Source organism: Spea bombifrons, chromosome 1 (genome assembly GCF_027358695.1).
Source record: "Spea bombifrons isolate aSpeBom1 chromosome 1, aSpeBom1.2.pri, whole genome shotgun sequence".
Taxonomy (NCBI): Eukaryota; Metazoa; Chordata; class Amphibia; order Anura; family Pelobatidae; genus Spea; species Spea bombifrons.
Genome location: NC_071087.1, coordinates 152,131,622 through 152,152,707, shown reverse-complemented (window position 1 = coordinate 152,152,707; position 21,086 = coordinate 152,131,622). Strand labels below are relative to the sequence as shown.

Genomic DNA, 21,086 nt, shown 5'->3' with positions numbered 1-21,086 from the left:
CTCACAGTTTCCTCTAACCGTTCTCTGACATCACACACCAACAGATCCGTTTAAACATAATGGAGTAATAACCTATAGTGGCCTAGGAGGTTACATCATGTATATGCAAGCTATGCTCAATCAGAGAAGTTATGGTTTGGTAGTGTAGCTGCCAGGAGGATACGCAGTGTGTTGTTGGTCCCTTATGGCAAATAAGGGACCGGTAGGCCGGTTACACACACGCATATATATATATATATATATATATATATATTTATATATATATATATATGCGTGTGTGTGTAAAAAGGTAGCTGAAGGGTAGCGTTCCCTCCAAGTCGAGTAACGCGTAGAGCAGACCTGCTGTTTTTGTCATGCCTTCCCATACCTCCGCCTTAGTTTCAGGGTTTTATCCTTACAGCATAAACGGCAGGCTGGCCTAAAATATATAGCGGGGAGAGCCAGGCGCCTCCCCAGTGCGTCACACAAACACCGTGCAGACTGGGTACCAGACCAAATAAAATAGGCTACCTTCTTCAATACAGTACGGTTTAGTCTGCGACCCAGTACTGGTTAATGGGGGAACACCAGCTATGTTCCATGCACACATGTAGGTTCTAGGTAGTAAACACCATCTCACAGTGCATCATTAGAAGTTTAAGGGGATACAAGGTCGTCACAAAAAAAAAAAAACCATAATTGTAACCAGGCAGCATTTTTAGGAGTTTGTTACCAGACTGTTGATGTATTAAATATATTTGCTTGCAGTAAACCCCCCCCCCCCAATTCCTGCGCACATACATTCACGGGAGTGACTTTCCTCCTAGCTGCATGGTAGCTTGCAGGTATACAATCTGAGGTCAGTAGTTAAGCTTTGAACCTTGCAAGTCACATATATGCGAGTCAAACTCATAGAATATCATTTCTAGGCAGCTTGAGGTCTTATTGCACAAAGTATATAGTGAACTTATAGGAGAGAGAAAAAAAAACTATTTTTTGTGATTTATGAGCTCATGTACAAGCACTATAGCTGGGATACATACTACCTAGAACTATACCCACATTGGGAAAAGTGTTATACGAGTGTCCAATTCTTAGATATAAATACATTGCATAGCAATACATTGTTAAATGGTACAAAACGTGTTAGGTGGCCACACCACTGAGGTACTTCTGGCAGAAGTTTGACGACTTGTTTAAGACAGTGGGTTCTTACTGTAACGAGAACTTGACTTACTTATCGAGCATTGTATCTGTCCTCGCTATTCTCTAGCGTTAACCATGAGCGGCGTAGAGGTGAAACATCTCATCTCACCACTTTAAACGCTGCGTTATTAAGCGCTAGCTCAGCAGGAACAGTTTGGTTGGATTGGTAAATCCGTGTCTCATTACGCAACTGAGATAATTTCACATCCCAACTGCCCAGAGTCCTCACTTTATTACCCCGTTTCATTCCCTGGACTGTTAGTCTGAGGCTTCTAACAGGTGCTGCAAGGCAAAGTAAAATATCAAGTCCTTCTGTTTAGATCGCAACCAAGTTCTCAGACCTTTGAAGCAACATCTACAGCTTCAGGAACCTATCCTACGATCCCAAAGCATAAGGATGCAGTGCAGATACTTCCAGCCGTGCCGCGTGGCTACCGTACATAATGCTAGACACCCAGTACCGGGGAAAGGGTACTGTTGAAATATACCAATGATCAAGTTAATCAGAGTCACGTTTAATGCACATTCACTGTTTAAAATGAGTTCAAGTTCAACGGGTGGGATCAGTCTTAATGACAATATACAAGTTAGAAAACATTTGCCAAGGCTGAAGTAAAATGTACAAAAAAATGGAATGTTTTTAGGGGGAATTTGCTAATGAATACTAATTTTCTTTGATGTGTTAAATGTGTTCCTTGTAAAAGCTGGCAACACAAATGTAGCGGATATGTTTAACAATCTAGAAAGGCAAGAAACACACAATGGCAACTGAATGCCAAATGGGCACCTGCTTAACAGATGCACAGCATTGTCTAAACGTTCAATAATGTCCTCAACATTGTGTCAGGCTTTACATACATAAAAAAAAGTTTACATTTATACAAAATGGCCCCGGCCTAGTCATTAAACAATTTTAAGATGTATCCCGCTGCACAATTATGGCCACCCAGCCACATGCTGAAACCAGACTTGCGTGAAGATTAAATACATGAAAGGAAGAAAAAAAAAAAAGGTTTCTTAATTATGCAACATAGCCCAGTGTTCAATAAAATGTGCAATTAAAAGTTTGCCAACTTGAAAAATATATACAATTTATATCCGATGGCATTTATATCTATTAAAAATAATGATCACACATTAGCTTTATGGTCTTAAATCTAACAGAACAAAGTCTTCCGATCTATGTGCAAATTGCATTTGTGATGTTGCTTTCAGCTCTTTGTATATAATGACTGGATTAAAACTGGAAGCATTTGGCTACACTTTACTGCATGCTTATTGCTCGATATGACAAAGGCCAATGCTCTGGGCCTATCGTGCAAGAATTTTAATTAGATTTGCACACATTTCAAAAAACTCTATGGTATGGCTTCCTGGTCTGGGAACGAATTCAGTATTTGAGGAATCCGCCGAGGAGGTCAGAGAGGAGGGACCGGAACCATCCGATGACTTTCCTTGACCGTCGCCATCAGTGTCACTCTTTTGTGACGACCGGTAATTGCCGACCGATCCTGATCTTCTAGGTGTGGCACTTTCTGATTTAGGTTCGGTCACATCATCTGAGAGGGAAAGTAAAAAAAAGTTTAGCATGCGCAAGATCCAGCAATACACAGTATTTGAATTATACCTTTATTGGATCACGGAGAAGACTGACAGTTTATCCAAGTGGCCTTGAGGTTTTAAAAACAAAAATGTGTGGGAAAATTAGCACAGCAAGCCTGATATCAAAATTTAGAAGCTTATGTGATGACACGGAAGCAGTGAAACATTAAATCACACAAGAAGATACCTAGGGTTGTGTAAAATGGCCCATTTAAATTTTTTTTCTCTTTTAAAGCAATCTTCCAGGCCACAGTAGGACTGTACTTAATGCAGATACCAAGTATAAAATTGCATAATTTGCGTTATCTACACTATTAAACAGAGTCCAAGTTAAGGATGCCACTTACCATCAATACTGCGGAAGTCCAACAGATACGTTCTACTATCCACCTGATACAACTGCAGGCTCATCTTCGTGTGTGTGCTGGTCACCGGATTCTTTCTTCTAACACGCAGGTAGTATGGATTGACAACCTTGATAATGTCGAGAGGAAAAAAAATACGCTATTAAGAGTATTGGCTGCAGAGATTCTTGTTTCTCTTCAATTGTTTCTTTTTACCATGCCTGTTAAACCATAGTTAACAGCAGCACAACCCCTCCCCCCCATTACAGTAACATCACATTTTTATTTTAAGTTCGAGAGCTACATCTATTTTTATTTTTTACATATTACTCGATATTATATTCTTATTAATACCACTGGTTAAAGGGGTTAGTTTTTTCCCCACATAGTGGTAAGGCCAAGGAACATACCGGGGCACATTGTTTATAAAATAAATAGTATATAAATAATTATTAAATTTCCCTTGCACAGTTTCCAGTGTGGTATGGATTGAGATCCCTTTGTAGCTCACATAATTTTAGGTGCCAGTCATGTCACTGACTTCATTGGGCTTCCAATAAATTTAAATTATACAGATCTCAGCAGGGCCTAGATCAGGGGTGTCCAACCTGTGGCCCTCCAGCTGCTGCAGGACTATATCTCCCATAATGCTCTTTTAGCTAAGGGGCTGGCCGGGTCTCTCCTGTCCTCCAGAGACCTGATTGCCCACACCCAATTTTTTTTTTAAATCAGGATGGACAGGTATGCCCAAATAGACATCCCGGCTCCTTTTTTCTGGATATACCTGTACGTCCATAGGGGACTAAAGGGGTTTAACAGCCTTGACAACTATGTCATTTAAGGCAATGCAGTTCAGATTCTTTTCTTTGCACAATATTTAATAGATGTAAGCACAGTGCTAGTTATGTTGAATGTAACAATATTTTACATCTTAACTCACCTTCCACTCATAGCCGAGCTGTTTCATTGCTCTGCAAACCTCCGCCATTATATCATTTGGTCGACTCTGGCTTCGAATCCCAAGATGCCATTTAGCTCTTCTTAAACCAACCTGGTGTTTGGTCTTTTGTGGATTTAACTCATCGAGAGTGTGCCTCTGTCGAGGAGACTCTGCTACTAAAAAGGGCACTCTTTCTGGATGGGGACGAGACACACTGGGTTCTTCCATAAAGGAATCCGGAGGGCTCGTAGCCAAATAAAAATCTTTGGCTTCATTCATTATTCTCCTGTTGTCTATAATCAGGTGGTAGGCAACAGCTAACGGGTCCTGGTGGTTTCGGCTGTAGAGACAGCTCAGAACCTCTTCCTCTGTACACTCACATTTTTCACAAACTTCTTTTAAGGCTTCATCATCAATCATATTTGTACTGTATGACGGGTCTTCAGGAAATAGATATTTTGGAAGGTCCTGCTTAAACCATTCGTGTTCCCTGAACAACAACATTTTAAAAAGTATGCGTTAATGGTTAATAAACAGAACTCGTTTTACAATATAGCAAGTAGATCAGGACAAAACATTGCGGACTAAAAGTCATTGAGGGCTGATTTAGCTAATGGGAAACCATCGTTAGACTTTAACATTTATACACAATCACACCATATGCTCAGAAGAAAACCGGAACTGCACATATAATATGCGTTTTAAGATTAACATTTTGGAAATTAAGTGAGAATATCTAAACAGCTCATTTGTACCAGAAACTTAAGTGTCCGATGCCATGCTGTCACAGATGGAAGACAGTTTGCATTTGGTGAGATCACAAAGTGTAGAACAACCAGAATAACATTTTTTTTTGTTTGTTTGTTTTTTTACAGATGGTGTTTGGGACTGGTATTTAGGACAAACAATCCACTTTTGATTGCAGGCATTGTCTAAGAAAAACAGATGATCCTAATTCAATCATACATGATACACTTGGCTGCTAAATGAAACAAATGTATTAAAGACGCAATCGCCAGCCAATATCTGATTGCGGAGCTAATATGTTGTGAGAGTAAACATTTTTTTCTTAAATGTAGACCACGGATCCCCTAAATCAGAGTTTAATTACTAAACCAGGAGTTTGCCAGTAAGTCAGACCCATCATTCCGATCTTCACTTTACATTATGAGGGGGATCTTGTGGAATTCTGAAAAAGTGAAAGCTGTTACAAACTTCAAGAAGTCTTCCCTTTTAATTATGCTTTACAAATTGCCATCTCTGCCCTTCTTACAGAAAAATGACAGGGGATTGGTCCCTCATAATGCAAGACGATATTAGGGAGGTTAAATGCTGATGTCTCCTCTAAAGTCTTGCTTAGTGAATAGACCCCTACTAGTCTGAAGAGACTGAAGAGATCATCTGTTCCTCAATGCTTCCCATAGAATAAAATAACACGCACAGATTTAAGCAGCTCCTATTGGTAAGGTTTGTCATGTTTTTTGTAGAAGAGAGAGACATTACCGAATATCTTTGACAGTAGCTCTTTTCATGGGATCTACCAGCAGCATGTGTTTCAGAAGGCTAATTACTGAAGGATTCAGATACTGAGGTGTGTAGAAGATGCCATCGCAGATCTTCTTAAAAAGTGTTGGCACATGGTCGTCATCGAATGGCAGAGTCCCACATAATAATGCATACAAGATTACACCACAGCTCCATATATCCACCTCTGGCCCTGCATAGAGTCTAATCACAGATAGAAAGTCAGTTAAATCAGAGTTGTTCTACATAGAATGTGCCTCAAAAACTATGGAAAATGGATAACAAACAGCTTTATGCTAACACACAACATTTCTTCAAGACAGTTTCTGAAGTTGACATTTTCAACTATTTACAGAACGCAATTCTAAGTTTCTCTTATTGTGTAGAGATCTTGAGTGTTATTAATTAAGCGCAAAGAACACAAGTGTAGAGGTGTAGGACTAGCACTTACAATTAATTTGTGGTACGAGCTGAAACAACTCTTACCTTCCTGAAATTACTTCCGGTGCAGCATAATTTGGAGACCCACAGCTGGTCCTCAAAAATTCTCCATCAGCCATCATATTGGAGAGCCCTGGTGGGGATTACAAAAATATATACATTAACTTAATGAACTTAAAAGTCCAGTAACTAATTCAACCACTTATATACTAACATACGTTAAGGAAAATCAGCCCCAACAAGGTTCTCTTGCAAGAAGGTCTGAGTTGGAGAAATGGGCTAAGATGCAAATGTCTCTTACATGTCTCTCTGCTGTGTTTAAGCCCACCTATCTCAAACATCAGCACCCTGCCAATACCAGATGGGGCAAGCATCAAAGGCGTTCGGCTCCCAGCTGCTTTTAGCACACCTAGGCTTATGTGGTACATATGCATATGGATAACACCATATTGCCCCATGCAATACAATTTGTTTATAGAGCCCTCAAGATATAAGATAATAAAATTAAGATCTAAAGATAATAAAATTACCAAAGTCTGCAATTTTTGCATTCATGTGTGCATCGAGAAGTACATTCTCGGGTTTCAGGTCTCGGTGCACCACCATGTGTCTATGGCAGTAGTCAACACCAGAAAGGATCTGTTGAAACAGGCGGCATGATTCTTTTTCATCCAACTGCAAAAAATAAATGTCAAAAGAAACCATTAGGTCTGTTTAATTTCTGACTTCAGCCTAAAGTAATGTGGCAAATATGAAAGAAGCAGGGACCTAAATAGGATGGGGAATATGGTTATTAGGCTAACATTTCTCCACTACTGGCTCTTCTTGGGAAGTATTACTACAACCCTATATCAATTTTACATACCACGCTTTTAGTCCCCATATATCTCACCATAATGTGACCACCAGTTGCCCATCTATATAAACTTGCCCAGACAATAAGGTGACCACTTAATCAGTTACTGAACTGAGTGTATGCTATTTCGAGTAGTACAGAGTTATATTATCGTCCAGGCATCTGATCAATCCCTGGAAGCATTATACGCGTTTATATGTTACATATTAAGTTTTGGCACACAAAAAGGACGCAGTGACCAGAATGCTGCAATAAAACTTTAAGGCTCGTTTTCTTTAATACACAAGGAACAAGAGTGTAAAATGACACTAAGAGGCAGGCATGAAATGTGCTTTCAGGAATCAACAAATGCTTCCTTCAACGTCTCATACTACCTGCCACCAAAGCCGGGTCTGGCTGCGGAACTCCGCTCAGCTGCCTCCTGACAATCAGCCGGCAGCACCAGGTACCGGCACATGCCGGAGTACCGGCACCGTGAGCCTTTGCATGCACCCCTATTCTGGTTGAGTTTACCAGTGAAGCCAGCAATGCCCAATCTGTGTACTAAGCCTGTGAAACATTATGACTTGGCACACTGACAAGTACGCCTTTAAACACCACCTTGCTCATTGTTCTCAGATGCAAGAACATAAATGTCTCTTCACCCTACCAGCAATTACCAACGTAGCAGGCTTATATACTAAAGAAAGGTGGTTTTAATATAAAAAAAAAAAAAAAAAAAAAAAAAAGATTTCTACCAAAAGAGTAGACACTTGAAATGGAAATGTTTCTAAAAAGATTCCAGCAGCTAGTTATTGTTAGGGGCCGAAACTTCCCGCCTGCTCCTTGTGCCAACAATTCTCACCACTGATTGCAGCTGACCGGCGGTAATTTTATCGCATGGCAAGAGAGGTGTTCGGCTGAAAGGGTAATAGCTGGCGGGTGGGGAAAAAGGGTCAGCACATAAACTTAAAAGAATCTCTATTATATGCATTAAATATACATTGATAACTAGTGTATCCATTTAAGTGAGATGTCTAACCTTACCCCACTCACGTACCAGCCCCTACCAGACAAACAGTTTCTCAACATGGACAATATTTAAAAGCCATTTGACTTGGGATTCAACATTTTCTCCTTAGATGAACAAAATCTGAGCTGTGCTCTGAATGTGTGCAACTGATGGGATGAAGTGCCCCAACGTTCAAATTACTTCTCACCATTACAGTAGGCCACTTGTTTGTTTATTGCCCGATACTGCGACATGACAATTTTAAATGCCGCCTAACATCGTCTATAATTGAGAGATTTTTTTTTTTTTTTCGTTTGTTTTATCTTTAATTTTTATAGAAGGGGAAGAAACGCTACTCAAATTCTTACCTTTCCATTTTTACAAATGTAATCAAAGAGTTCACCGCCAGCAACATATTCCATTACCATAAAGATATCTGTTGGCGTACTAATGACCTGGTACCTAAGACAAGAAAAGCAGGTAAAGACAACATTGGATAATATACATGCAAAGAACAAATTCCTGATAAAAAGTCTAGTCTCACCCAAACCCAAAATGTGTAGGGAATGAAATAAACGTGTTGTGAGCCATTGTTTTTAAGATTATGTCTATCACAAATAGGCTGTGTAAAAGTTTACCCCATTAAAAAAAATGGAAGGTTTGACAGCTGTTTTAAGGCAATGTTAAAAAACAATTATGCCGAAGTTCCTAGGGGAGGCAATATGTTTGCCTGCGGCATGAGACCATTTACTGCATGGTCATAAAACAATTTCGTTGCGGTAATTTTGAAGTGGCCAATTACGCACGTCTTTATATTCGTGAAATCAGAACATTGAACAAGCAGCTCCTTCACCAAACCAGTAGATATCTGCAGCTCTGGGCCCCGGGACACACAGAGCATGCTGATTCTGCCCCACCGGACGGGCTCAGCAACGAACCCGGCAATCCCTCCATTATGCGGCTGGAATGCGAGTGAGACCAGAGGGAAGGAGCGTGCTAGCCAGAAGCATGCCATAAGCTTTTGGGATGCAGCTGGTTATGTGACATAAGCGGGTAAGACTTCCAACTTTCTCCTAACAAGTACAACGCTATGCAACAGTTTTAGAAAATATATAAATATAGCTATGGATGAAGCGCAAGAACCCACTAGCATCAAAACAGGCTTTGCTCCTCATCAGTGAAGGATTGCATGACTGCCGTTATAACGAATGCCCCCACTAACAGATCTGCCACCATAGCCATCCCTGACTGCCCCTGCTAACGGAGCTGCCACCACAGCCATCCCCGACTGTCTCCCGCCAACAGAGCTGCCACCATAGCCATCCCCGACTGCCCCCCGCTAATGGAGGTGCCACCATGGCCACCACTGACTGTCTCCCGCTAACGGAGCTGCCACCACAGCCATCCCTGACTGTCTCCCACTAACAGAGCTGCCACCATAGCCATCCCTGACTGTCTTCCGCCAACGGAGCTGCCACCATAGTCATCCCCGACTGCCGCCCGCTAATGGAGCTGCCACCATAGCCACCACTGACTGTCTCCCGCTAACGGAGCTACCACCACAGCCACCCCTGACTGTCTCCCGCTAACGGGCCTGCCACCACAGCCATCCCTGACTGTCTCCCGCTAACGGAGCTGCCACCACAGCCATCCCCGCCTGTCTCCCGCCAACAGAGCTGCCACCATAGCCATCCCCGACTGCCCCCCGCTAACGGAGCTGCCACCACAGCCACCCCTGACTGTCTCCCGCTAACGGAGCTGCCACCACAGCCATCCCTGACTGTCTCCCACTAACAGAGCTGCCACCACAGCCACCCCTGACTGTCTCCCGCTAACAGAGCTGCCACCACAGCCATCCCTGACTGTCTTCCGCCAATGGAGCTGCCACCACAGCCATCCCTGACTGTCTCCCGCCAACGGAGCTGCCACCATAGCCACCCCTGACTGTCTCCCGCTAACGGGCCTGCCACCACAGCCACCCCTGACTGTCTCCCGCTAACAGAGCTGCCACCACAGCCATCCCTGACTGTCTTCCGCCAATGGAGCTGCCACCACAGCCATCCCTGACTGTCTCCCGCCAACGGAGCTGCCACCATAGCCACCCCTGACTGTCTCCCGCTAACGGGCCTGCCACCACAGCCACCCCTGACTGTCTCCCGCTAACAGAGCTGCCACCACAGCCATCCCTGACTGTCTTCCGCCAATGGAGCTGCCACCACAGCCATCCCTGACTGTCTCCCGCCAACGGAGCTGCCACCATAGCCACCCCTGACTGTCTCCCGCTAACGGGCCTGCCACCACAGCCACCCCTGACTGTCTCCCGCTAACAGAGCTGCCACCACAGCCATCCCTGACTGTCTTCCGCCAACGGAGCTGCCACCATAGCCACCCCTGACTGTCTCCCGCTAACGGGCCTGCCACCACAGCCACCCCTGACTGTCTCCCGCTAACAGAGCTGCCACCACAGCCATCCCTGACTGTCTTCCGCCAATGGAGCTGCCACCACAGCCATCCCTGACTGTCTCCCGCCAACGGAGCTGCCACCATAGCCACCCCTGACTGTCTCCCGCTAACGGGCCTGCCACCACAGCCACCCCTGACTGTCTCCCGCTAACAGAGCTGCCACCACAGCCATCCCTGACTGTCTTCCGCCAATGGAGCTGCCACCACAGCCATCCCTGACTGTCTCCCGCCAACGGAGCTGCCACCATAGCCACCCCTGACTGTCTCCCGCTAACGGGCCTGCCACCACAGCCACCCCTGACTGTCTCCCGCTAACAGAGCTGCCACCACAGCCATCCCTGACTGTCTTCCGCCAACGGAGCTGCCACCACAGCCATCCCTCACTGTCTCCCACTAACAGAGCTGCCACCATAGCCATCCCTGACTGTCTTCCTCCAACGGAGCTGCCACCACAGCCATCCCTGACTGTCTCCCGCTAACGGAGCTGCCACCACAGCCATCCCCGACTGTCTCCTGCCAACAGAGCTGCCACCATAGCCATCCCCGACTGCCCCCCGCTAATGGAGCTGCCACCATAGCCACCACTGACTGTCTCCCGCTAACGGAGCTGCCACCACAGCCACCCCTGACTGTCTCCCGCTAACAGAGCTGCCACCAAAGCCATCCCTGACTGTCTTCCGCCAACAGAGCTGCCACCACAGCCATCCCTCACTGTCTCCCGCTAACGGAGCTGCCACCACAGCCATCCCCAACTGTCTCCCGCCAACAGAGCTGCCACCATAGCCATCCCCGACTGCCCCCCGCTAATGGTGCTGCCACCACTGACTGTCTCCCGCTAACGGAGCTGCCACCACAGCCACCCCTGACTGTCTCCCACCAACACAGCTGCCACCATAGCCATCCCTGACTGTCTCCCGCCAACACAGCTGCCACCATAGCCATCCCTGACTGTCTCCCGCCAACACAGCTGCCACCATAGCCATTCCTGACTGTCTCCCGCTAACGGAGCTGCCACTATGTCTCCTACCAAAAAAAGAAAAGCTACACATCTAATTTATCAGCGTCTGATGGGCACTTTCGATATTCCAGCAAGTAGATACCGACACATCTTGCATACCGGTTACCGTCAGTTAACTGTACCAGCACATTCTAAAGTCACCGTAAATAGGATATGTAAAGTAAAGAAGTTTTTGTTTTCCCTTTCACAATGTAATTTGGCAAAACCCAATTCAATGAAAACTTACAGTTTAATAATATGGGGATGCCGAAACAACTTGAGATTCTGGATCTCCCGACGAATCTTTCCCACCACATCAAGGCTCCGAATTTTCTGCCTGTTCAAGATTTTCACTGCAACCTTGTGTCCCGTTAACTCGTGTTTCCCAACTGGTATAAAAGGAGGAGAAAAAAATAATAGTGTTACGAGTTGCTACAAGGATGACATATCCAAGTTTGTGTACATGCCATGTATTATATCTATAATTTAATTAGAATCAGATTTGTGTAAATCAGCTTATTACATTTGGCACAAGGATCAGAAGCCAGTGTTTTTCCATTGTTTGTCATTCTGCACCATGTTTAGGGTTCCCAAATGACACATCTAAACATTACCACCCATAGTGCTACCCTGCAGCATGTATGTCACAAAAGCAAATTTATTACTTAACCAACCGATACATCCCCCAAGATAGATTTTAGTGCTTTACAGATATGGTGACCTCGTATTCAGTGATTAGTCCAGAAATAGATGCTTTAGGTGTACGCGGCGGTTACTATCGCATTGATAAATCATTGCATCTAGTAGCAAAAATCCAACAAATCCAAAATCCAATAGATGGGTTTCATCTTATAAACACAGTCTGTAGACTGTAAGACCCGCTTGAGCAAGGCGCTCAAATGGTTATGTTATACACTACTCGCAATGTCCTGTCTGGGACAGCGCTACAGAATATGATGGTGCTATAGAAAGACAAAACACGCAGTGCCCATGTGCAGCAGCAGTCAATGCACGCTTGTTACGGGATTGATGAATTGTCAGATCTAGGAGCAAAAATCCAATAGGTGGCTTTCATCTTACAAACGCACGATACTAAAGCAGATATACTTGTTTAATGGTGATTTGCGGGGTGGGTTAAAAAAGTCTCTACCACCTGTGTCCCAAAACAAAATCACACCCTTAAAATAATCAGATATTGTGAGACCAGATAAACGTCTATTCCGACTCTATGGGAATCGAACTGATCGCTTCCGGTTCTCACTGGATTTGCAATAGTTTCAGCTATAAATGAGACATGAGATAAGTGATCAACACCTGCTTCAGCGTCCATTCAACGTGCAAAACATACCTGGATTGTTATCGAGCCGTTTTACTTTGCGCTAGATAAACATATAGCGTGCTCACAGCCGGCACGTATTACCAGACGTGTCAGATTGTTACCTCCAGGCAAAAGGGCTTCTTATCCAGCTACTAAAGGACAATTCCTATCCACCTTAATCAGGTAGAATTAATTGAATATACTCTTTGAAATAGCCCGATAATATCCGATGTATAGCCCGCAGACATCTCAAAAGGTCATTTAACTTCAACTTTTTCTTCAGAACTTCTCTAAAACGTTTATATAGGACTATGGGTAGCTTTAATTTTGTTGGTAAAAACTACAGCAGTCCCCTTCATTTATTGATTTTTTGGAGTCTGTAAATGTTACGGTCATTGCGCAATACCAAGGTTCTCAAACAAAGAATGGAAAACATCTTTGCTCATCACCAAAAATTAAACTTTGCACTGCCGTAATATAATAGAGACAGTTCATCGAGACGGTTTCATTGCCGCCGTGTTTATCCAGAAACAGGCTCGACTGCAAATTGATTTCAGTCTCACACGGTCTGCGATAATACACAACAAACAAACATCACTGTGCGGCTCAGAGATTCACAGCAAACGATGCAATGCCGTCTTTGTTTGGGCAAGACCCAACAGTAACGACATCGGCCATGTGTAAAACAGCCATCCCGGGGTATTCATAAAGCAGGAACTAACAGATCTGCTTTGATATCCCCATACCCAGAGCGCCAGTAACACCCCGGCTCTCTTCAGGCATCAGTACCAGCCCACAGTGTTTGTTACCACTGGGTGTAACTTGCCTTCTTTAACCTGTGTAGAGGGGGCTTAAAGATTAAAATAGCAATATATGTATTAGACACCCACTGTGTGTGTACCACGGTAAGCAGCGCCATTACTTGTCACTTCCTCTGATTTGTAAGCGCGGGTTAGGAAAGGGGACCGGAAATTAAAGTTATACAGGTTTTGCCACTGAACTCGGCTACCCCCAAACAACAAAAGCTACGTGTAACTTATGTAGATAGTTTTTACTTTGCCGACAGTTACAGCACCAAAGCCCTGGAGTGTACTTGAAACATCGGCTTGGTCCTCATGTTTGCCTGTTCAGCAGCTTCGCTAGCTATTGTGCCAAAGTCTCTTTAGCCAACGTCCGTCAGTCTGTCAGTTCTAGTTTTGTCAGAGCATGTAAATACACGCACTGTAAAGAAGCGCTGAGTAAATTGTTGGCACTATGTGATGACCATAAGTAGTGTATTTTGCCGCTATGTGAGCATCCCACGAGCAACACTCAGAATTTAGGGCTGAAAATGTCAAAATGTGGATTGTGTCGGTTCGTGATTTATTGCTCAGATTTGCAGCACTTAATGAGAGGGCGCTTAACGCATGAGCTTACTGTCAGAACCACTAGTCCCTACAACACTGCAATAAAACCTTCATGCAATTACACTACACCCAACAGTTTCCACGGCGCCTAAAGGCAGAGTTATCGACAGGACAGCAAAGAACGCTCAGCCGGCTGTACTTTGGTTATTTGTCAGACGACATTCTTACAGTCTGACGATTATTTGCTCCACTAATAAGAACCAGAAACATACATATAGTACAAAATATCCTTCAAACAAAACCAATAGAAAAACATTAGGGGGTAAAATATGACAAGATGCGACATAAGCGAAGCCGAATTGGTGATTCAAATGCGTTTGTATTGCATGAAGTTTTTGATAGGACTGAATTTACGTGAATAGAGTTCACGGGAGAGACCGGCCGCGGGGCGAGTGTGAGAAGCGCTTGCTATGAGGGAGAACACTGCTTCCTTAGCTGGCCTGGAGGATCAGGGATCACCAACCCACACTGTGCCAGAGGAAAGTTTTCTTTCACTCCACTTATGCTCTTATTTGCCAGTTCCTTTGGTTATCTAAATCAAAGCCATGTAATAAAACTTAATAGCCTCTTATCAGCAACAATGTTCCTGGACGGAAGATTCCTTAAGCCAAGGGCCGGGAAAGAGTTTGCAGCTCACCTTGGGCCAGTTTCTGAAGGTGACACATAGCATGAGGAGCATAAACATTTCGGATAAGAGCAGTGAAGTGTAACATTAACACATCGCGAGATACTGTACGGCCTAACGCATAGAACTAAGAGCAGCAAGCTGCAGGTTAAAGATTTACAGCCGGGGAATTATTCTGTTCATACAGCTTGCTGCCGCTAAAAAGGAACCAGCGTTCTCAGATACATCATCCGCAACAGCAGAGAGCCGAGACACGGTGTTCGTGTATATATATATAAAAAAAACTAACTACGACCACATCAACCAGAATTCTGCACAGTACCATGATAACTGATGTAGTGGTACAAACATAGAATAGCCCCCCCAGCAGAAGTGGTAGAGACTAATAGATTGTAGTTGTAGCTTGTGACTTTTAATAAATCCTACCGGCTCTGACTGTAAAGCGCTACGGAGTCTGCTGGCGCTATATACATATAATGTAATACAGAGAGGGAACGTAAACACGCATGGGATGGACATGCTGCGCCTTAATCTAAAACATGACCAACGACAGGCAGACAAGACGGCCTGAACCCGCAGCCAAACTCTAGGTTTTTAGATCCACCTGAATGTCTGTGCAATTGCGCAACTGCTTCCCAGAAGCGACCTGCTGCACACAAACAGTTAAATATTTCCGGATGAGAACAGATCAAAGGGAGGCTTCAGCAAACACAGGCTCCAAAGTTAACGTTATATTCAATACCGTCTGCGACGCCACCTGAAATACAGCTGATTTGATAAAACTGTATATATTTGTGCCCCCAGGCTGCCAATTTGAATCTTAAAAATTACACAATCCATGAGTCAGCCATCAAAATAGTGTAAAAACACGCGTGTTTACGGCAGATATTTACATCATGTAGATCAGCGGGAACGCTCCTTCCTGTGTAGTAATACCACATTCAGGTATTTCACCATAACGTGTATATTAACCCCACGGGGGCAGCTTTCATGCAACTTCAGTCAGCCATTCACCTTATCTATAATTATGGCAGAAACTCTGTGCTTGCAGCAAACCACCCAAACATTGCCACAGAAACAGGAAAAAACAGACTAACAAGTTATTAGGTTTGCTTTACATAACACCAACACGTTCCATGGCGCAGTACAAAGGGGGCAAAAATTACAGAAGAAAACCCCTCTCACCCCGAAAAGGATATATTATTACTACCACCCAGGGCTACACAACCACCTGTTCCCCTCCAAACAGACGTTCCATATCCGCAGCACCATATCCATTCCTTGTCCCCAATTCCATAATAAAGCATTTAATATACATTAATGTATATAACGGAAATTTACCCTCATAGCATGAAGCGCTCCGTAAACACACCACACCCACCCTTGTCACCTATTACCCTCCAGGCGGACTGTTCCACGGCCACCTCAAATCCCCACAACCCCGGGAAATTAAACTATTAAGAGTTTCCGCCCCTAAACTCCGTTATCAGCAGCATCTCCGCCTGACCTTTGACTTTGCCAAAAGTGCCCACTCCCAGCGTGTCCCCCAGGATATAGTGGCCGATCTTCACCCTCCCGTCATGATGCTTCTGTTTATCGGCCGCCATCTTCATCCAGGAACTGAGCTTGCGCATGGTGTGCGCGCGCGCTCCAGGTGGTGCGGTGCGGCCCGGATGGGCGGGCACGCGCACGGCTCTCTCTCACAGCGCACGGAGGGAGGGGCTAGATTGCTGAGGCACGCGCCGTGAGAAGACGAAGAGTGACGTCACCAGCGTGCGCGTCTCCTGATATTTATCGGTCATGGCGGTGCGCTGATTGGGGCAACACTGGGGCAGGGTTACAGGGGGGAAGGGTGCCTCGGTGGCTAGTGCTATTAGAGCTGGGGCAAGTAGCCGTATGAGTAGTAGAACCTGGGAGTTATGCACAAGCATGAGGTGCAAGTCCCTGGAAAGCTGCTTCCTGTGGAGATGCTAGGAGGAAATAAGTCAATTCACTTTTGTTTATATATTATCCCGGCATGTTTGTTTATTTGCTTCTAACAGCTTGAAACATTGTCTGTTGTTTTCTCACTGGATAAACAGTACTGTGTAGTCAGGGCTTGTGGCAGATTGCCACCAAAGTACTCTGATCATTAAAAGCCAAAGCAGCATCTGGCAGCAGAACACCGCTGCTCTATATATATACTGATATATATATATATATATATATAATATATATCTTTTGAGTTATCCAACAGTTATCTAGTTGGGTTTCTTTAATTATTATTGGGCAAAAATCAAATAGTGAGGTCATCGGTTAATTCTAGCATCAGAATATGTGCTGTAGTATACGTAGTGGAATTTAATAGAATTAGAAATTTTTTAGTGCTTTCCAGTAATAATGCTTGAATTTGCAGCAATAATAATGATGATTTAAGAACCGGTGGCATTTTAGGTAAAGTTCCTGGGTTTAGCTATTTTGGCTACTTTTTTGTGTAATTTTTGCTTTAAAAAAAAAATGGCTACTAACCTGTTGACCCCAAAGGGGAAAGGTAGGGCGAGGAGAGCTTGTGAGGACAGTTCAGCACCAAGATCGATTAGATTTTCTTTTGAGGAGAATACAATTTTGGTGTCAAAAGTGTGTGAGTATTTTCACAGCATCATAGGCCCGGCAGCGAATGAAACGCCCCAGAGGAAGAAGAATGAGATCTGGAAGAAGATTGTCGATGCTGTCAACGAAGTCGGTGGAAACAATCGCCCCGACATGGTGGTAAAGAAGAGATACTTCGATGTGAAGAGGCAGTTGAAGAAGAAGCTCTGTAAGGCTGCGTCCCATTTAGCAGGGACTGAGGATGATAAACCTGAAGACGTAGAGTTGACCAGCTATGAAGAGGAGCTCCTGGAAGTTCTGATGCCGAGAAATGAAGCCAGCGTGGATCGGATTGTGGATACTGACGCACCAAGGTGTAAGTATCTACTGGGGTTTTATTCTTGTGTCGTTTCCCCAGACAATTGCAGTACCGACTTATTTCTCTGTAATGAATGGAACATAAGCTAAATGAAATAGGTCTTGTTGGGCTACCTCGCAGACATCCTTGGTCATAAAGTGCACCCAAAAATCATCAGAGGTTCGCTTAGTCCTCCAATGTATCACCAAGCTCGCCTGTCCTCCACGACTGGGGAGAGGATAACAATTTTAACTTTGAAGTTTTTGGTTCTCTCTGAAACTTGCTATGGAAAGAAAGCGCGGTGGAGAAGTCCTTGGTTTCTGCTGTACAAACGAGCAAGAAATGTTAGTCTTGCATTCATTTATGATCAAACTGGGGAGGGAACCTGTTTATTGAGGATGCACATTTTTTTGTGGATGAAGTGAGGTGGGCTTAGAAACACTCCTATTTGTGTGTGCGTACAGTGGCGGATGGGTAAACTCTGGGCCACAAGACGTGCTCACCCAAGTGGCCCCGTAATACAACGGCATCTAAAACATTGGAAGAAATTAATCAATTAGAGCAATCTGATTTTTAATTGTATTTTATTACCTCTGCGATTATTATGTTAATTGATAGTACATAACACTCCTTACAGGTTTCTCGCTTAGTTGTTAGCATCTTCTCACACACCTTTCCTGATGCTGTGGGCCAGAAAGCTACATCACATGCTGTTGGTACAGGGAGGGCAGAATAAGAGGCCTGGCATGACTTGGCTACATGTTATAGATTTTCTTTCCATACCAAGAAATTTTCAAGTTTATATATCGCATGTCACAAAAGGTCTTAAAACCTTAAAAAAGGTCATATCTGACATTATATATGTATATTTTTTTTTTGTTGTTGTTTATAGTTTCAGGAACACCAACGTCATCCAAAGAAAAAAATGTGTTACGGAGGAAGATTACGGATGCAATTAGAGCAGTTGATGGAAACAACCGATTGGCAAGAAAAAGGTACTTTCTTGCGAAGAAGCAGTTGAAAACCAAGCTGTCCATGACCGCATCTCATTCAGGGCAGACAGGAAGTGAAAAGTTTGAAGATGAAGACCTGACCAGCGATGAAGAAGAGCTGCTGGAGGCCCTGGGGCTAGACATTGTGACCGGTGTAGACGGAAGTGTGGATACTGACCAACGAGCATGTAAGGATGCAGGTTATCATGAAACAATAGTCATTCGAGGGGATCATTATTATCAAGATATTCAAGCGCTCTTTCCTTTTGTTTGGCAAAGCATATAGTTTTTATGAGAGGGTTGTTTGGCCTCTCCATGCTCTCGCACCCTGCTACATTTAGTAGGCTATTATCTTTTATTTATTACGACAGCAATTTACAAAGCACTTCTTACAGTCCATACATTCAAAGGGTATGATAACATTAGAATTGACGGACTAAGAGAAACTGATACATTACGCAAATCTACATTCTATGTGCAGTGTCACTGACGATGCTTGGCTGCGTTCAGTGCTGCAAGAGAGAATGTACTGGCTGTCCATGCATGCTCCAAGTGCCCGTGTGCCAACAAGCAACGCAGGAAGCAGCCACTGGATGAATAACCAAGCAGCATTTGAAAGTGAAAGTTATTTTTTTTCACCGATCTGTGAAATCCAAGTTTTGGACGTGGCTGCTCCTAAAAGTTTTACTTCTGAAATACAGTTTACAAAAAAAAGATTTACTATGCAGACATATCAGTTCTCACAGCTGCTGTAATATATAACATTTGCAACAGACTTTTTTCTTTTATTTTAAATACCCTATTGTACAGCGCTGCAGAACATGATGCAGCTATATAAAACAATAAAAAGGTAGCACATCCAAATTCGTCTCCAATGTATGTATATTTTGTATAGTTTTTATTATCAGAGATGACCTATTCCTCAGTTTAGAGCATTAGCTTTGTAGAGGTGATTTGTATAGTTACTTTTACATAGCAATACCACTCAGTTGTCAGAACCTTGTTATCCGGGCTTCAGTGAGTGCCCTTTACCTTTTCTTCTTCATGAGTATGTGTATTAATGTACTGTATTCAGTGTCCTATTTATGTCTATGTTTGTAATGCAGTTTTGCAAGAACAGACATGTGCTCTACACCAAACTGAAGAAGAACAGATATCTTCAGGGCCACCTATATCCTCACAAGATCAGGAACCCAAGCAGATGTCAAGTCATATGAAAAGCATGGGTAAGGTCAATGCATCAACTATAGTACTGTTACTAATGTACGCATGTAGTGTAAATTTCATTTAATAAAACATCTCATAACATTTGGCAGCATGATTAGGTATATGGTGTTTGGCTCCTTTTTTTGGTGACGTGGCACCTATGCCTGTCTATAGACTTGACAAACAAAACGCCACCTCAGACCACATAAATAAAAAGCAAGGCAGAAGCAGCTATCCCACACGGGTGCTCTAGCAAGAAGGAGCATCCACTCCAGCACTGAAAGCAATCAAATAAAGGAACGCCGGCACTCCATGGAGATAGAAGTATAACAAAAGTATTTTGTTTGGATGCCTGATCCCATATGTATAAAAAATATAGTGTGTCCAAAATTATGCAAGAAAAGTAACAAAAAAATGATACAATAAATATCATACCAGCTGCAGAAAAAGAGGGACCGCTTGACGCGTTTCGCACCTCAAGTGCTTTATCAAAAGCTAATTCCACAAGACAAAAGCAGCCATTGTATAGCCATGTTAATCAAACACTTAATAAAAATAAATAAAGAACACCTGATAGTAATAGCAAAAAATAAATAAATCACCCAATATGAAATAAATTCGAAAAACATGATATACCCAAATAAAGAAATAAATCACAAATAAAAATATATAATATACCCAAATAAAGAGATATTTATATCACATATGAAAATAAATCTAAAAGCAAATAATACCTTAATCAAAGAAACAGGACACTTCATACCGGGAATTTAACCCCATAAGCTTTCTAGTGGCCAGATTGAAAATCCAGTATACCTCTTGTTGGTTAAGAAGGGTAATAGCATCAACACCTCTAGGGGTGAGACGCTCTATCCCCCATAAAGGGGAAATCTTGGAAATTACAGTTACGGTATTACATAAAATAAAATGATTGCCAACGCCTGACTCAACACTTCCATAATTCTGTCCTTAAGTCTTCATGTAGTACGTCCAACGTATTGAATCCCACATTTTTTACACATAATAAAATAAACAACATTACATGCAGTGCAATTAGTAAACTGCCTGATGTTAAAGGTACGGTTATTTGAGGTAGATGTAAAAGAAAGATCTTTTACAAGAAAAGAAAATATTGCATTAAAAATAATCAAAACACTTTAGCAGTTTATCCGGCAGCTTGGTTCCTTACCATGTTTTGTGAATTCAAAGTTATTTAGAGTGCGCTTTCAAAGCTCAGGAGCCCCCCAAAATGCTGGTTTTAAGGATATCC

At 43.2% G+C, this 21,086-nt stretch overlaps 2 protein-coding genes across 2 annotated transcripts; one reads left to right on the top strand and one right to left on the bottom strand.

The window, feature by feature from the left end:
• Positions 1-1,679: 1,679 nt before the first annotated feature.
• Positions 1,680-16,326, bottom strand: PRKAA1 (protein kinase AMP-activated catalytic subunit alpha 1). The gene is made up of 9 exons (XM_053448098.1): positions 16,200-16,326; positions 11,591-11,732; positions 8,252-8,345; positions 6,567-6,711; positions 6,082-6,169; positions 5,575-5,799; positions 4,072-4,561; positions 3,135-3,261; positions 1,680-2,744 (listed from the first exon to the last, which is right to left on the bottom strand). The coding sequence occupies exons 1-9, from the start codon at positions 16,324-16,326 to the stop codon at positions 2,497-2,499; spliced, it is 1,686 nt and encodes a 561-aa protein (XP_053304073.1). The 3' UTR covers positions 1,680-2,496.
• Positions 16,327-16,939: 613 nt separating this feature from the next.
• LOC128464555 (uncharacterized) lies at positions 16,940-19,913 on the top strand. The gene is made up of 3 exons (XM_053448101.1): positions 16,940-17,636; positions 18,511-18,798; positions 19,717-19,913. Exons 1-3 carry the CDS (start codon positions 17,189-17,191, stop codon positions 19,899-19,901), a joined length of 921 nt encoding a protein of 306 aa, XP_053304076.1. The 5' UTR covers positions 16,940-17,188; the 3' UTR covers positions 19,902-19,913.
• Positions 19,914-21,086: the final 1,173 nt, after the last annotated feature.

Excerpts from the sequence above, each read along its gene's own strand:
- LOC128464555 (XM_053448101.1), top strand. The coding sequence starts at position 17,189 with ATGGCTACTAACCTGTTGACCCCAAAGGGGAAAGGTAGGGCGAGGAGA. Across the intron at positions 17,637-18,510 it reads GGATACTGACGCACCAAGGT|TTTCAGGAACACCAACGTCA; the intron begins GTAAGTATCTAC and ends TGTTGTTTATAG. Across the intron at positions 18,799-19,716 it reads GGATACTGACCAACGAGCAT|TTTTGCAAGAACAGACATGT; the intron begins GTAAGGATGCAG and ends TTTGTAATGCAG.
- PRKAA1 (XM_053448098.1), bottom strand. The coding sequence starts at position 16,326 with ATGCGCAAGCTCAGTTCCTGGATGAAGATGGCGGCCGATAAACAGAAG. Across the intron at positions 6,712-8,251 it reads ACATTTGTAAAAATGGAAAG|TTGGATGAAAAAGAATCATG; the intron begins GTAAGAATTTGA and ends TATTTTTTGCAG. Across the intron at positions 6,170-6,566 it reads TGCAAAAATTGCAGACTTTG|GGCTCTCCAATATGATGGCT; the intron begins GTAATTTTATTA and ends AATCCCCACCAG.